The 15,576-nt window shown below is 46.3% G+C and overlaps 2 protein-coding genes across 5 annotated transcripts in view; one reads left to right on the forward strand and one right to left on the reverse strand.

Moving 5' to 3' along the window:
* The window catches only part of LOC147013107 (uncharacterized), a 145,897-nt gene that overhangs the window by 36,025 nt on the left and 94,296 nt on the right, over nt 1-15,576 (reverse strand). For all 4 annotated transcript variants that reach the window (XM_085854693.1, XM_085854692.1, XM_085854691.1 and 1 more), the window contains 4 exons: nt 13,706-13,879; nt 1,164-1,224; nt 780-930; nt 157-654 (listed from right to left, as the gene is read on the reverse strand). In XM_085854693.1, coding sequence (XP_085710819.1) covers nt 157-654; nt 780-930; nt 1,164-1,224; nt 13,706-13,879 — 884 coding nt within the window. The remainder of the gene's footprint in view (nt 1-156; nt 655-779; nt 931-1,163; nt 1,225-13,705; nt 13,880-15,576) is intronic.
* LOC147013108 (uncharacterized) lies at nt 2,638-4,588 on the forward strand. The gene is made up of 2 exons (XM_085854695.1): nt 2,638-3,206; nt 3,322-4,588. Exon 2 carries the CDS (start codon nt 3,425-3,427, stop codon nt 4,457-4,459), a length of 1,035 nt encoding a protein of 344 aa, XP_085710821.1. The 5' UTR covers nt 2,638-3,206; nt 3,322-3,424; the 3' UTR covers nt 4,460-4,588.

Here is a 15,576-nt window from a genome sequence, read left to right on the forward strand (position 1 = left end):
TGTGTGTGTGTGTGTGTGTGTGTGTGTGTGCGTGCGTGCATGTCTGTGTCTGTGTGTAAATTCCCTTTCATTCATATCTCAAAGATATTTCATCCAAAACATTCCAATCACTTCAAGCAAGTCCTCATACCACAATGCTAGCCAGCTGAGATTTACATTTATTTTTCTTCTGTGGTAAAGGAGGTGGTGAACAGGAAACGTCTGAAAGATCTGACAGCTGGTCGGGCACCCCTTCGGTTGGTGTTGGTATTCCTGCTGAACTTGGTTCACCCTGCCAAGATGGTTGGTTCAATGGCAGTGGAGCGTGTGTGACTGCTTGAGCTCCGTATGGTGATCCAGACAAGATCCGCCAAGGCAACGGCCCATAGGCCGATGGCTGCCAAAGGTTTGAATGGCACGGCAGAGGGTGTGTTGCAGAAATGGGATGCTGCCGAGGCATCATCGGTGAGAGCTGCAGGGGGACCAATTGCGTTTTATTTTCCAGAATTGTGTTACTATGGCGCTGCTTCACTGGCAGGATAGGAGCAAATTGGTCAACTGGAGATGATGAAGAGTTGAGAACTCGTTGGGAGAAAATATCCTGGTGGTCTCGACTCCATGGTACGCAAGGTCGCTGCTGCTCCAAACTGCACCCAATTTGAGTGTCTGGAAAGTCTGCAAGAAAAAAGAAGAAAAAATAATAATAATAAAAGAGAGAAAGATGGTTGGGGGAAGGGAGAGAGGAAGAGATGAAAGTCTTAAAATTGTTTCTTTCCTCAATATAACCAAATAATGCATACCAAAGACATCTGCTCCAATGGACAAGGCATCGTTAGGGCTAGGCCAGCTGGCTTCACTGCCTGAATACAGCAAAAACTCCTCAGAATGGCTGCGCTCATGACTCTTCTCCTTAACAGGTAAACTGTCGGCATGATCATCATTATTTCTGCACTACACACAAATACACAGACATTGTTTAACCAACTGTGATACGGTGAACACAATCTGGCTCGAGGATAAAAGCACATCAAGGGTAGGTACACTCATTGCAGTGACAGTTGAGGAACAGGTGTCAAAGCCACCTACTTTTTGTTCACAACGGTAAGACACATTTGTGGGTATGTCAAAACTAAAATGTCAAAAGCAAAACAAAAATTTGGAAGCAAACTGAAAATGCAACTCACGTTATCTGAGATTCCAAATGGCGTAACAACAGCGACAGGTGGATGGGTTACTGACACTTTCCTGAGAACACATAAACCAACTGTCAAATCTCTGCCTCTTCACCCACAACCAACCATCTTCATCAAGAGTGTTATCTCTGTCACCAATAGCATCATGACAACTCCACCACCTCAATGTCAACCACTACACATGGAAATCTTAGCACTATCATAGATCCATACTTTTCAAAAGTTCAGTATCTTAATGAGCTAATGGGAGCAAGATTTCCACAGTGGGTTTGTGTGGCGGTGGGGGACAGGGCAGGAGTGAGTGGGGGATGAGAGGTGGAACACTTGCTTGTTTGCTCCCATGAATATCAGATATATATGGAAGGCACTTCTTGTCTCCTCCCACTTTTTCATCACTTCCTTGTAATTTTTACTGTTAATCCTGATGGCAAGACGGTGGTGCGGGTTTGGCTGCTGGTGTGGCCGATACTGGTTCTCATGGGCTCTGTTTCCCAGTTTTGCCTTTTATCGGCATTCCTACACCTATTTTCTCCATCGCTTCGCGATAACTTCTTCCTCTACATTGAGGTCTTCGAGAATAGGGTGTTTCATATTGCAACTTTTTTGCGGTAGTCAAGTTGGCTACCCGTCGTAGCTTTCCAATATGGATAAAAATCCCACTCGCCGATTTTTAGAATTTTCCTCCCAAAAATGGCCGCCGGCGGCCATTTTTTCCAAAATGGCGGCCTTTTTCGCGTTTTGACACAGAAATCGACTCCTACACCTGCTAAAATACGTTAATGTTACTTGATATGTGTATGTTTGTAGATGATTATGATTGCTATGTTTGCTAGCAGTCGGGGACGAGACATTAGGCATCCAATATGGCGGAAAAATCCAAAATGGCGTCCAAGATGGCCGATTTTTGGCCACTGGAAAGTTGATCCCTCCGATGTGGGTTCTAATATGTCTAGTTATAGGTTTTTGGGTGTGCTGAATTCGTTTTTATGCTCTAAAATGCAGTATATCTGTCACAGAGACGTCTGCGGGGGTCATGCTCTCGCGTTAAGAAGTAGTTCTTGCAAGTCCGAAGAAGAATTTTGAATATTCTCGCCCTCATTGATATCAGAAAATAACAATTAAATATTCGAAGGTCAAACATGTATTTATTTAACATGTGCAGTATATACACGAATTACTAGTATACTAATGCCATAATGAATGTTCTAATATGACTTTATGTATGCGTGCCTATCAGCCTCGATAATCAATAATATTGGCCATGGCATGGCATACATGGCTGTAGCGACATTTCAAATTAAAATTTCCATAGTTCAAAAACATCAATGTTCACACTTTGCTTCATATAGTAATCTACATTTTCTGAAGAGTGGATTTCGTGTATCCAGAATAATTCTGCCTGTGCCACTCAACCACTTGAAGCAAAGCTGGCCTTTGCTGTTCATACCTCGTTTTGTCGATAAAATCCGAAATCAACTTAATTCCACGCTCTGCAAGGTCGTTAACTACGTGAACATTGTGCACATAGTTTGCGAATTTTTGGTAACCATCACTTTCTGGCCATGTGCTTGCAGGCTCACACATCCATTCTACATCGAGTGCATCATATAGTTCAAGAATATTGAATAACCGCCACGAGTCGTCATCTATGAAACTGCTGAGACACAGGTCACTACTCTCATTCTCATCCACGGCCGGAAATTTTGGCTTTCCTGAGCTGAGTTGATCATGAAGTAGTTTAGGTGTCTGATGCAATAGCTTTGCCATCGTTTCTCGCTCATCTGTAGGCACGTTGGAATCGGCAAGAGCGAAAATTACCAATTGCGGTGTCAAATACCATAGGTGTCGATCACTCCTTCATACATACGCGAAAATGTAGATAACTATTGTGGTGAATCGAAGGTCGTGACGTGTGATCACATGTTGCCCGGCTCGATCACAGAAGAGATAAAGCTGAGGCTCGGCTCGGCCGCGGGGATTGTCCCTGGGGCATTGTCGTTTTATGTCGGCGGCTCACTTGGTGCTCATTGAATGGTGAGAATACTGATTGATATATAATACTGATTTATTTTGCGGTGATTAGTTGCGCGTGTGTACCTTACTGCTTATGTACTCCATGCTGCGTCTGTATTTCCTGGTGTGCCCGTAGAAGCGGCTTCAATCAAATGGAATAAAGCCTATACTCTGAAGGTTCTTCTCTCGTCCTCATTTCAATTTATTCCATTTGGTTTTCTCGGCTCTCTCAACCAACGATGGACAAGATCTACAAACCAGAGAGGTTCGACGCAGACCCAAACGCGACTGACTCAGAAATGAAGTGGTCGCATTGGTTCCGTTCCTTCTCACACTATCTGACCATCATCGAAGAAGGAGCCGACAAATTGGCCGCCCTCGTGAATCATGTCTCGCCCGGCGTATACAGGCTCTTCTCGGAGTGCGACACTCACGAAGCAGCGATCGACGTGCTGCAGGCGCTCTACGTGAAGGGCAAGAACGAGGTATACATACGACATCTTCTCAACACACGCAAGCAAGCAGCCGGGGAGACAATCGATCAGTTCCTGCAAGCTCTGAATCAGCTGGGAAAAGACTGCAGCTTCCGGGCCGTAAGCGCCGAGGAACACCGAAAGGAAGCGACCCGGGAGGCATTCATCCAAGGACTTAGATCAGCCCACATACGGCAACGCTTACTAGAGAAAGCGCAACCCACTCTTGAAAAGGTAGTCGATCAGGCTCGAGCGATGGATACGGCTCAGCAGCAATCTGAGTCATTTGGGACACCGATGCTGCTAATGAACGCTGCTACGGTGGGAACTCAAGGAACCCCACTGGCACAGACACAGCCAGACACAGGGGATGGAGAAACACCCGAGGAGCCGGATACACAGGCCACGTCAAACTCCTCAGCAACTGCTCCGGTTGGTAAATGCTTCTTTTGTGGGTACAAAAGACACCCCCGCCATAAATGCGCCGCCAGAGATGCCACATGCATGAATTGTGACAAGAAAGGGCATTATGCCAGGGTATGTAAATCTACTCTAAGGAGAAATAAACCCACTTCTGCGGCTCTCTACTCGCAAAAGAAACTAACTGCAGCCTCCCCGGGGAATCTATCCAAGGCTATCATCAACGTACGAATTAACGGGCATATGGCTGAGGCACTGATTGATACCGGTAGCTCTGAAAGTTTCGTCAACAGCTCGCTAGTGAAGGGCAGGAAATGGAAAATCCACCCGACAGACAATATGGTATGCATGGCCGCCACATCACTACAGTCCCGCGTATGAGGGTACTGCAATGTTGAATTGGACGTAAAAGGGTACACGCATCGGGATGTAAGGGTACTGGTGCTTCGTGATTTGTGCGCAGACGTAATTCTGGGTCATAATGTCCTCAAGCAGCACACGAGCGTCGAAATACCCTTTGGAGGAAGCAAACCTCGTCTAATTTTAAATGCCGTGACTACCGCAGAGGTAACGTCCCCCCAGCTGTTCGCTAACCTGTCGCCGGTCTGCAAACCGATAGCGATCAAATCGCGGCGATATACCACTGCTGACATGAATTTCATCACTTCAGAAACCAAGCGATTACTGGAAGAAGGAATTATAGAACCGAGCGATTCGCCATGGCGCGCACAGGTGTTGGTGACCAGCAGTCAGAACCATAAGAAACGAATGGTTGTCGATTATTCCCAAACGGTCAATCGCTTCACCCAACTCGACGCCTACCCCCTGCCGCGCATAGACGAGATGGTCGAACGCGTGGCCAATTATAAGATATTCAGCACCATCGACTTGCGAAGCGCCTATCACCAAATTCCCATCCGAGAGGAAGACAAACCTTACACCGCATTCCAGGCAGGTAGGCGCCTCTTCCAATTCAGGAGAATTCCATTCGGTGTCACGAATGGAGTAGCTTGCTTCCAACGGGTTATGGACGACATCATCTCAGATGAAAACCTCAAAGACACTTTTGTTTACGTGGACAATGTCACAGTGTGCGGTAGGGATCAGGGGGAACATGGCATGAATCTGGACAGATTCTTGAGCATTGCTAGAAAATATAATCTGACTCTCAACTACGAGAAATGCGTATTCTCGGCAAGGTCAATTGACCTTCTCGGCTACACGATAGCCGACGGCACGATTAAGCCTGATCCTGAGCGATTGCGCCCACTTCGTGAGCTACCCCCACCTCAGGACCTGCAGACAATGCGCCGGGTGATCGGCATGTTCGCTTACTATGCAAGATGGATTTCGCAATACTCCGAGAAAATACATCCCCTAGTGCATTGCAAAAACTTTCCACCAGATGCCGCTGTTGTAACAGCTTTCCACAACCTCAAAGACGATATCAGTAATTCCGTGGTATTATCGATCGATAGCTCGGTGCCCTTCGTGGTGGAGACAGATGCTTCAGATCACGCGATAGCTGCTACGCTTAATCAGTCTGGGCGACCCGTCGCGTTCTTCTCGAGAACTCTCTCTGGAAGCGAGCAGAGACACTCGGCAATAGAGAAGGAGGCGTACGCCATCGTCGAAGCGCTGCGTAAATGGAGACATTATTTACTGGGAAACCACTTCACGCTCGTTACGGACCAACGATCCGTGGCATTCATGTTTGATGGGAAAAATAACGGGAAAATTAAGAATGAAAAAATTATGAGATGGCGGATAGACCTAGCCTGCTATAGTTACGACATTGTTTACCGGCCCGGGAGGGAAAACCCTGCTGCAGACACCTTCTCGCGGGTCTACTGCTCGGTGGCAATCAGTCGGGCTTTGCAAGACCTCCATGTGTCTCTGTGCCACCCGGGGGTAACCAGAATGGCACATTTCGTACGCAGACAGAACCTGCCCTATTCTATTGAAGATATTAAACAAATGAATGCTTCATGCCCTGTCTGCGCTGAACGAAAACCCAGATTCTATGGTGCGGCTTCTGGCAGACTGATCAAGGCCACTTCTCCCTTCGAGAGACTAAACATTGACTTCAAAGGGCCCCTGCCGACCGAGACAGACAACAGATACATATTCACTGTTGTTGATGAATATTCAAGGTTCCCTTTCGCGTTTCCGTGCTCGGATATGACCTTGGGCACTGTCGTGAAATGTCTGTCTGACCTCTTCGCTATGTTTGGGAAACCTTCGTACATACATTCAGACAGAGGGCCGTGTTTCATGTCGGCCGGGCTAAAACAATTCCTATTAGAGCACGGCATCGCAACTAGTCGAACGACGGGTTACAACCCACAGGGTAATGGTCAGGTGGGACGGTATAACGGGGTCATTTGGAAAGCCGTAACTCTGGCGTTGAAATCAAGAGGACTGGGCCCCGAGCGGTGGGAGGTTACCCTACCCGACGCTCTGAATTCCATACGCTCTTTGCTCTGCACGTCCACCAATGCAACTCCTCATGAACGAATGTTTACTCACCAACGACGTTATGTTGATGGCCAATCGGTGCCCAACTGGCTAACCCATCCCGGAACAGTGTTCATGAAACGCCCGGTACGACAAAGCAAGTATGAACCCATGGTGGAAGAGGTCGAACTCATCGATACTAATCCAGAATACGCTCATGTCAGGCTCCCGGATGGCAGGGAGACCACTGTGTCGGTTCGACATTTGGCTCCCTCAGGCACTCCTCCCGCAGGTACACCACCATCTGGCACACCTCCCTCTGACATCCCCTCCCCAGGTGTTCCCCCCCCCCAGGGACTCCACCCGAGAAGGGTGACGACGGAGCTACCGCGTTCCACCCGGGAGCGATCGGGGAGTCATCTCCGGCACGAGTCGAGGCTCACCAAGAGGATCGGAAGCCTCCCTCAAGTGAAACCGCCATCTACTCCCGGAGAGGCCGACGAATAATACCCCCTCGCCGACTCAATCTGTAAAGGGGATTATCGGCATCCTCGATGCTCATGCTCCTATATGCTCGTTACATAATATATCGATGCTCATTACCATGCTCCTACAACTCAAAATAATCCTCACTGCTTGGCATGTATGCTTCTGTAGTTTAGATAGTTCGCATTGCTTGAAATGTATACTCCTGTAGCGCTGAAGTAATCATGGTGCGTTAGCTGGGCCTCTAGTTACATTTTAAAGACGGGGAGAATGTGGTGAATCGAAGGTCGTGACGTGTGATCACATGTTGCCCGGCTCGAGCACAGAAGAGATAAAGCTGAGGCTCGGCTCGGCCGCGGGGATTGTCCCTGGGGCATTGTCGTTTTATGTCGGCAGCTCACTTGGTGCTCATTGAATGGTGAGAATACTGATTGATATATAATACTGATTTATTTTGCGGTGATTAGTTGCGCGTGTGTACCTTTCTGCTTATGTACTCCATGCTGCGTCTGTATTTCCTGGTGTGCCCGTAGAAGCGGCTTCAATCAAATGGAATAAAGCCTATACTCTGAAGGTTCTTCTCTCGTCCTCATTTCAACTATATGAAGCGAAGTGTGAACATTGATGTTTTTGAACTATGGAAATTTTCATTTGAAATGTCGCTACAGCCATGTATGCCATGCCATGGCCAATATTATTGATTCTCGAGGCTGATAGGCACGCATACATGAATTCATATTAGAACATTCATTATGGCATTAGTATACTAGTAATTTGTGTATATACTGTAAGTGTTAAATAAATACATGTTTGACCTTCGAATATTTAATTGTTATTTTCTGATATCAATGAGGACGAGAATATTCAAAATTCTTCTTCGGACTTGCAAGAACTACTTCTTATCGCGAGAGCATGACCCCCGCAGACGTCTCTGTGACAGATATACTGCATTTTAGAGCATAAAAACGAATTCAGCACACCCAAAAACCTATAACTAGACATATTAGAACCCACATCGGAGGGAACAACTTTCCAGTGGCCAAAGATCGGCCATCTTGGACGCTATTTTGGATTTTTCCACCATATTGGATGCCTAATGTCTCGTCCCCGACTGCTAGCAGACATAGCAATCATAATCATCCACAAGCATACACATATCAAGTAAATTAACGTATTTTAGCAGGTGTAGGAGTCGATATCTGTGTCAAAACGCGAAAAAGGCCGCCATTTTGGAAAAAATGGCCGCCGGCGGCCATTTTTGGGAGGAAAATTCTAAAAATCGGCGAGTGGGGTTCATATCCATATTGGAAAGCTACGACGGGTAGCCAACTTGACTACCGCAAAAAAGTTGCAATATGAAACACCCTATTCTACAACTACTGCCACCAAAGCATGAGTATCAGGCTCTTATTTTATGCCAGAAATCGGAAGCGGATCATTAATGCTATGGTAACACTGAACAACAAATTTCAAAAATTTTTTTTTACTGGAGATGTGTAAAGTGATTAAGACTAATTTGGGTACGCTGATTTCAAAAATCATAACCGTTTTGCTGTATCACGTCAGGATTTTCAGGAACAGAAATATTCCCATTGCCTAGAAGTCAGGATTTCAATGAAATTTACATATGTCTTTAACATGTCTATTTCGTACAATTGTTGTTAACTTGTGTTATATTTCTTTCTTTCAGATAAAGATGAGTAGGCGTTCCTGTACCAATCATCCTGACAACTTCTGTTATGTCTGTGGTCGGTATACCAAAAAAGATCAACAGCGATGTATATCTACAGCAGTGAAAATGAAGGCCGCCTACTTTCACTACTTCGGGTGTAAGGTGGGGGACCAAGAACAGAGCTGGGCACCACACATCTGCTGCACAAGCTGTCACACAACCTTGACTCAGTGCTTGGTGGGCAAGCGCGCGAGCATGCCATTTGCGGTGCCCATGATATGGCGTGAGCCGCAGAATCATCATGATGATTGTTATTTCTGCTGCACAAGCATCGCCGGCTTCAACAAGAAGAATAAAGGTCACATCAAGTACGCTGACTGCGTCTCTGCTCGTAAACCTGTGCCTCATGATGACGAGAACCCCGTTCCAACACCTCCAGCTGATCAGAACATAGCTGTAAGCAGTGGTGAAGAGGATGGTGATGATGAACCTTTTGAACCCGACACTCAAGAATCACACCTTCTGAACCAGGGAGACTTAAATGATCTTGTAAGAGATCTCTCGCTGTCAAAGGCGAAGGCAGAGCTGCTTGGATCAAGGCTGCAGCAGTGGAATCTACTTGAACCTAACAACAAGATATCCTTGTTCAGAGCACGTCACAGAGACATGGCTGAGTTCTTTGAGATGGAAGACACGATGACATTCTGCAGTGACATCAACGGTCTGTTGAAAGAACTTGGGTGTGATCACGATCCTGCAGACTGGCGCCTCTTCATCGACTCGGGGAAGAACAGCTTGAAGGCTGTTTTGCTCCACAATGGCAACGAGAAACCATCAGTCCCACTGGCTCACGCGTTCGGCATGACAGAGACCTATGAGACTATGCGGCAGCTGCTTGATTCCATCAAGTACAATGACTTCAACTGGCACATCTGCGGAGACTTGAAAGTGGTGGCGCTGTTGTTAGGGCTGCAGTCAGGCTACACGAAATACATGTGCTTCCTTTGTCTCTGGGATAGCAGAGATGACAAGAATCACTGGACGAAGAAAGATTGGGAAGAGCGAAAAGAGCATGTACCTGGTCGACACAACGTGAAGCATGTCGCCCTTGTCGACCCAGCCAAGGTTTTCCTTCCACCACTCCACATAAAGCTCGGCTTGATGAAAAGTTTTGTACGGGCAATGGATCTGAATGGGCGTGGGTTTTTATACCTCAAGGAAAAGTTTGGCAACACCTTGTCGGAGGCCAAGATCAAGGCTGGTGTCTTTGTTGGACCGCAAATCCGACAGATTATGAAGGACGAAACTTTTCCGACAACTCTAAACCCCAAAGAGCTGGCAGCGTGGAGGAGCTTCAAAGCTGTGACGGACAACTTCTTGGGGAACGAGCGCGCGGACAACTATGAAGAAATAGTGCAGCAGCTGCTGGAGTCCTTCAGGAAACTTGGCTCCAGGATGTCCCTGAAAATCCATTTCCTACACCAGCACCTGAACTTCTTCCCTGACAACTTGGGAGCAGTCTCGGACGAGCACGGCGAGCGATTCCACCAAGAGATTTCACTCATGGAGACACGTTACCAAGGGCGGCACAACCCGAACATGATGGGCGATTTCTGCTGGTTCCTGCATCGTGAAACTGACACAGAGCAGCACAAACGCAAAGCCAAATGCCTAAAGCATTTTTAATTACATTCTAGTGGAGTTTTTCTGTAATTTCTATAATTTTGAAGCATTCATGATGAAATAAATGAATAAATGAATTTTTGTAAATTTCATTGAAATCCTGACTTCTAGGCAATGGGAATATTTCTGTTACTGAAAATCCTGACGTGATACAGCAAAACGGTTATGATTTTTGAAATCAGCGTACCCAAATTAGTCTAAATCACTTTACACATCTCCAGTAAAGTTTTTTTGTTGTTCAGTGTAATCAATTGCAAAGGTTGGGAAAGGAGCACCAAGCAATCGGTCTTTCAAACATCAAAGGTTTGAGTCGGTTCATCCCCAGCATCAAAGGTTCATTTTTCAAGCATTTTTCAAACATCAAATATTTATCCTCACTCTCCTTAGACCAGGCAGATATCGTTCTTGGCTGTGAATCTAAGCTTGATAATAGCATCTCTTCATATCCTGTTTTCCCAAGTAACTTCAATGTTGACCACAAAGACTGCAATGCCCATGGTGAAGGGATGTTCATATCAATCCATGACACGCTCATTGTTACAGATTATCCAGAGTTAAATTGCGACTGTGAGCTTTTGTGGGATAACTTAAAATGTATTAATTTTTTATCATTTCAACATTTATTATTTATTGACTTAGAATTTATTGTCAGGTCAAGCCACATTAGATCTGTGACTTGCTACAGATACCATGTAAACCTGTACGAACCTGTTTCATGGTTGGGTTGTCGGCGACGAAACGGTCTCCCCCACCAGGTTTTCTGGTAAGGAGGGTGTGTAGATATGGAAACCCAGGACTAAAAACAAAACCTGTCAAATGGCGGAGGAGCTCCTTGTGAGCCAATGGGCATCCATTTCTCATGCCCAACTGTGTCTGCGGATGTCCTCCTGCAGTTGGGTTACTTCCTTTGTTTGGAGGTTCATTTGCACTCTGGCCACTGTAAACCACTTCATTCCATAAAAGCAACAAATGCAAGGAAATCTGAAACCCCACTCCATGGGAGTACCTCCTGTGCTGCTGCCCTCCACAGGACAGCTCATGGATGATGGGATTGGGGAAAAGCCTTCGGGACCCCCATTCTTTGATAGGAGGAAAACTACAGGGTAAACCTCCATGGTCAGATTGCGGTGGTATGTGGCTGAGTGGTGCTGAGGTGTTGTCTACCAGACGGCGGTCTTCAGGGGTTAACCTGAGGCAGTCCCTTCGGGTGGGTGCCTGGAATGTCCTAACTCCAAGAGAGGATGGTCACCTGTCTCTGTTATCATCTGTGCTCAAGTGTTTGAACATAGGTATTGCAGCACTCTCTGTGGTTAGGAGACAGGAAAGTGGCGAGATCATGGTGGGGGGTTACACCTACTTTTGGTCTGGTCACTCTGATGGTTACCCTGCCCAAGAAGTTGCTGTAGCTGCGCCCAATAAACAGATTCCAACGATAATTGAGGTAACGCCGGTTAACGAGCGTATTATGAGACTAAGGATTCGTCACTCCTTGGGTGTCATTTCCCTAGTCCCTGTTTATGCTCCAAATGAGGCGAGTGATCTCACCATGAAGGACGCATTCTATGCCACGCTCGAGTCTGTGGTTGATCAGTGCCCCAGGCGAGATACTCTTCTTGTCTTGGGGGATTTCAATAAATCGACTGGAACTGATAGGGATGGTTATGAGATATGTGTTCGTCCCCATGGGTTTGGAAATATGAACAAGAAATGCACTAAGTTCCTTGACTTTGCAAGAAGTCGTGGATTTAGAGTGGCTGGTTCATGGTTTCAGTGCCAACAGGCTCATCGCTGGATTTGCTATTTCAACGCTGGTGGTGTGCCAAGGGAGAATGACCATCTGCTCGTTGATGGTTGCTGGAGGATGATCCATAATTGCAGGGTCGACCGGAGTGCTCAGTTTCTCAATACTGACCACAGGTTTGTTGCAGCAACTCTGAAGTAGCAGCTTAAATCCAGGAGAATGGTAACGTCCCAGCCTAGGCTGGATGTTGACAAGCTCCAGGATGAGAGGGTAGCTGAGGAGTTTGGGAACAGGCTGAATGAGGATGAGGGGGGTCTGGGTGCTTTGGGGAATCCTGAAGAGTTGTGGAGTGCCTTCAAGAACACCGTCCTTCATGTTGCCGGTGGATGTCTTAGAACTCACCGTAGAGTGAAGAAGAATTCTGTCTCTCAAGGGACACTGGATACCATTGACCAGATTCGCAAGGCCAGGCTTAATGGCAGAGCTGAGCTGTTCAGGAAACTGAGGCATAAAACTGTATGTGCTCTGAGGGTGGACAAGGAGGCCTATGTGCGAGGAATCTGTGAGGGGGTAGAGCATCACCTGGAGTCAAGTGATTCTCATCCTGTTTACAGGGTAATTCGCGCATTGCTTTCCTCCAAGCCCCTCCCTCGGTGTGCTGCAGTTAGAGCGGAGGGTGGTAGGCTCTTGACAGAGGAGTCCGAAGTGAAGGCCCACTGGGCCGTTACTTTGAGCAGCTGCACCAGGCTGATCCACCATTTGTCGAGTTAGATGTCAGGGGTGTTACAATCCCTATTGCTGACCCTCCAACCAACTGTGATCCACCTTCATTTGTGGAAACACAGGCTGCGATGAACCGGTTGAAATGGGGTAAAGCTCCTGAGATCTGTGGCATCCATGCTGAACTTCTCAAGGCTGGTGAAAATGCTGTACTCGTGTCGTTGCATGCAGTTTTGTGCTTTGCCTGGAACACAGGCATCATCCAAACTGAATGGAAAAGGGGCCTTGTTGTCCATCTCTGGAAAGGGAAGGGTGATCGCCAGGGCTGCAACAACTTCCGAGGGGTGACGCTGCTCTCAGTGCCGGGCAAGGTCTTTGCTTGGATAATTATTGATAGGGTTCGCCACCATCTGCTTGAGCACCAGCCTCCAGAGCAGTTAGGCTTTACACCAAAGAGGTCAACGATTGACCGTATCCTTGTTCTTCAGGTCCTCATCAAATGCAGACGAGAGTTTTTGGTCGGGGCTGCTTGCAGCCGATGTTGATCTCTGCAAAGTATTCGATTCAGTGAATCGGGATGACCTCTGGAGGATTCTTGGTCTTCGTGGGGTGCCACCAAACCTGATCAATCTGATGTCTGAACTATACTCTGGGACTGAGAGTGCTGTGAGATGTGGTGATACCATGTTCGACTTATTTCCAGTTGTTACTGGAGTTTGTCAGGGGTGTGTACTGGCTCCCACACTTGTTAGTGCTTGTATGGACTGGATTCTGGGGAGGATGTTGGAGAGATCAAGCTGCGGCGCATCGTTTGGGAATGTTTATCAATTTGCAATGCTCATTTTAGCAAAAAAAATTCAATATTTACCGGTAGCCTGTGCAGGTGCTTTGAAAAGGTAGGAGACCAAGACCTCGTGGTGGCTTGGGTGGGGGTTCAGTGCTGTGTTCAGGAAGTACAAGTGGATTTGGCTCCAATGAAGAACATGTGGAAAGCAAGGATGACACATTTTTTCCACAGGATGATGGCAGCAAACCAAGCCTACTGCAACAACAACCAGAAAAAATAAACATTTAAAATTCAGTTAAGTCAGAGGGCAACAAATCATGTACGAGTGTTGGAAGGAAAGAGAAAGTTTGAAGGAATGGATAAATGATGATGGAATGAAGATTACTTCAGGGATATTAAATTAAAGAAACAAACCACATGTACCACCACTTATAATTGTTTCACATACTGTATGCACTCATAACTAGAGGAGTGTGGAAATATATGGTATAGAGCCGATGGCGTAGCGAGGTGGGGAAGGGACATGTTAAGGGGTAGGATTAGGGGGGTTGTGGTTGGGGGGGGGGTGAATGACAATGTATGGAACACCTGGCACCTTGAAGAAAGACTTTCTTTGCCAAACTATAGTAAAATTCTCGGCCATGATCTCTCAAGGGCGAACTACATATAAATGTTGGCCTCCAAAGCCAGCCACCGACTGGACATCTTGTCAGGTCAATTTATGACAAACAACCACCAAACCCACAACAAATTGCAACAAATGGTTGCTCAGTGGTTTTCATTCCTACTGGATATACTGATTAATAGAAAAAAATCTGACATCCGGAAATGGGTTAAAACAGTCGTTTTCAAGATGGCCGCCACCGGGCTTTGAAATAACTAAAACAGCGATAACTTCTTCAATAATTGTGATAAAAACATAATTGTTGGTTCTGGTCCATGGTTTTAATGGATCAGCAATCCACTGGTGTCAATAAAATTTAGATCTGATCAGTATTTAACCTGAAATTCAAGATGGCGGCAAAAAATGAAGGGTTGAAAATCAATAAATTGTCTCTATATAATCAAACCTCTGTTAGGCAATCACCCAACATTTATCAAATTCTAACAAAAGGGTTTTCAGTCTTCTCTTACCAGTAATTATATGTGACTAGCTGAAGTACCCGGTAATACCCGGGAAATTTGCCCTATTTTCCTCACGCTAGTTAGACTAAGGCATTAGTTGTATGGAGAAAATTAGGAAGGCTTCTTTTATTCCTCAGATTTATGGAAGGAAGGCTTTATGCTGCCGTAATCCTCAGAGAGGTCATTGTTGAAGGCGGCCTTGAGCCACTCAATGTTTCTTGCAGCAGTGGCAACTGTGCTTGATGTCCTGCCAAAACCCGGACCAAGAAAGCTGGAACACGAGTTTTGTGCTTCTCTCGCCCGTCGGTGTGACGCTCTATTTGCAGTTAGGTCTCTCTCGGTCTCTCTCGGTCTCTCTCGGTCTCTCTCGGTCTCTCTCGGTCTCTCTCGGTCTCTCTCGGTCTCTCTCGGTCTCTCTCGGTCTCTCTCGGTCTCTCTCTCTCTCTCTCTCTCTCTCTCTCTCTCTCTCTCTCTCTCTCTCTCTCTCTCTCTCTCTCTGCAGCTGACTCCGCTTGCCTGGCTCTGTCATGAGCAAATCTATCAGCAGTTAGCTGTTGCCGTGCGCGTGCAGCTCGAGAATTCAAATAACAGGAGGAGAATGTGTATGTTTAAAAAGTCAATGAATACGAACATTTTGTATTTCAAAAAAACCCTAGCGTTTTTAACCATGAAGCCTTTTGTTACGATGAATATGCCGGCGCACTATTCGAAAGCCATTTTTTAAATGGAAATTTTATTATTTTTTTTATATTTATTTTTTCATTTTTATGGAAAGCCAGTTAGCGCATCCTGGAGCTGAATGTTAGGTCTATATGTGTGTAAAGTTT

This window comes from Eptatretus burgeri, chromosome 14 (assembly GCF_056783735.1).
Source record: "Eptatretus burgeri isolate ZD-2024b chromosome 14, Ebu_testis_v1, whole genome shotgun sequence".
In the NCBI taxonomy this organism is placed as follows: domain Eukaryota; kingdom Metazoa; phylum Chordata; class Myxini; order Myxiniformes; family Myxinidae; genus Eptatretus; species Eptatretus burgeri.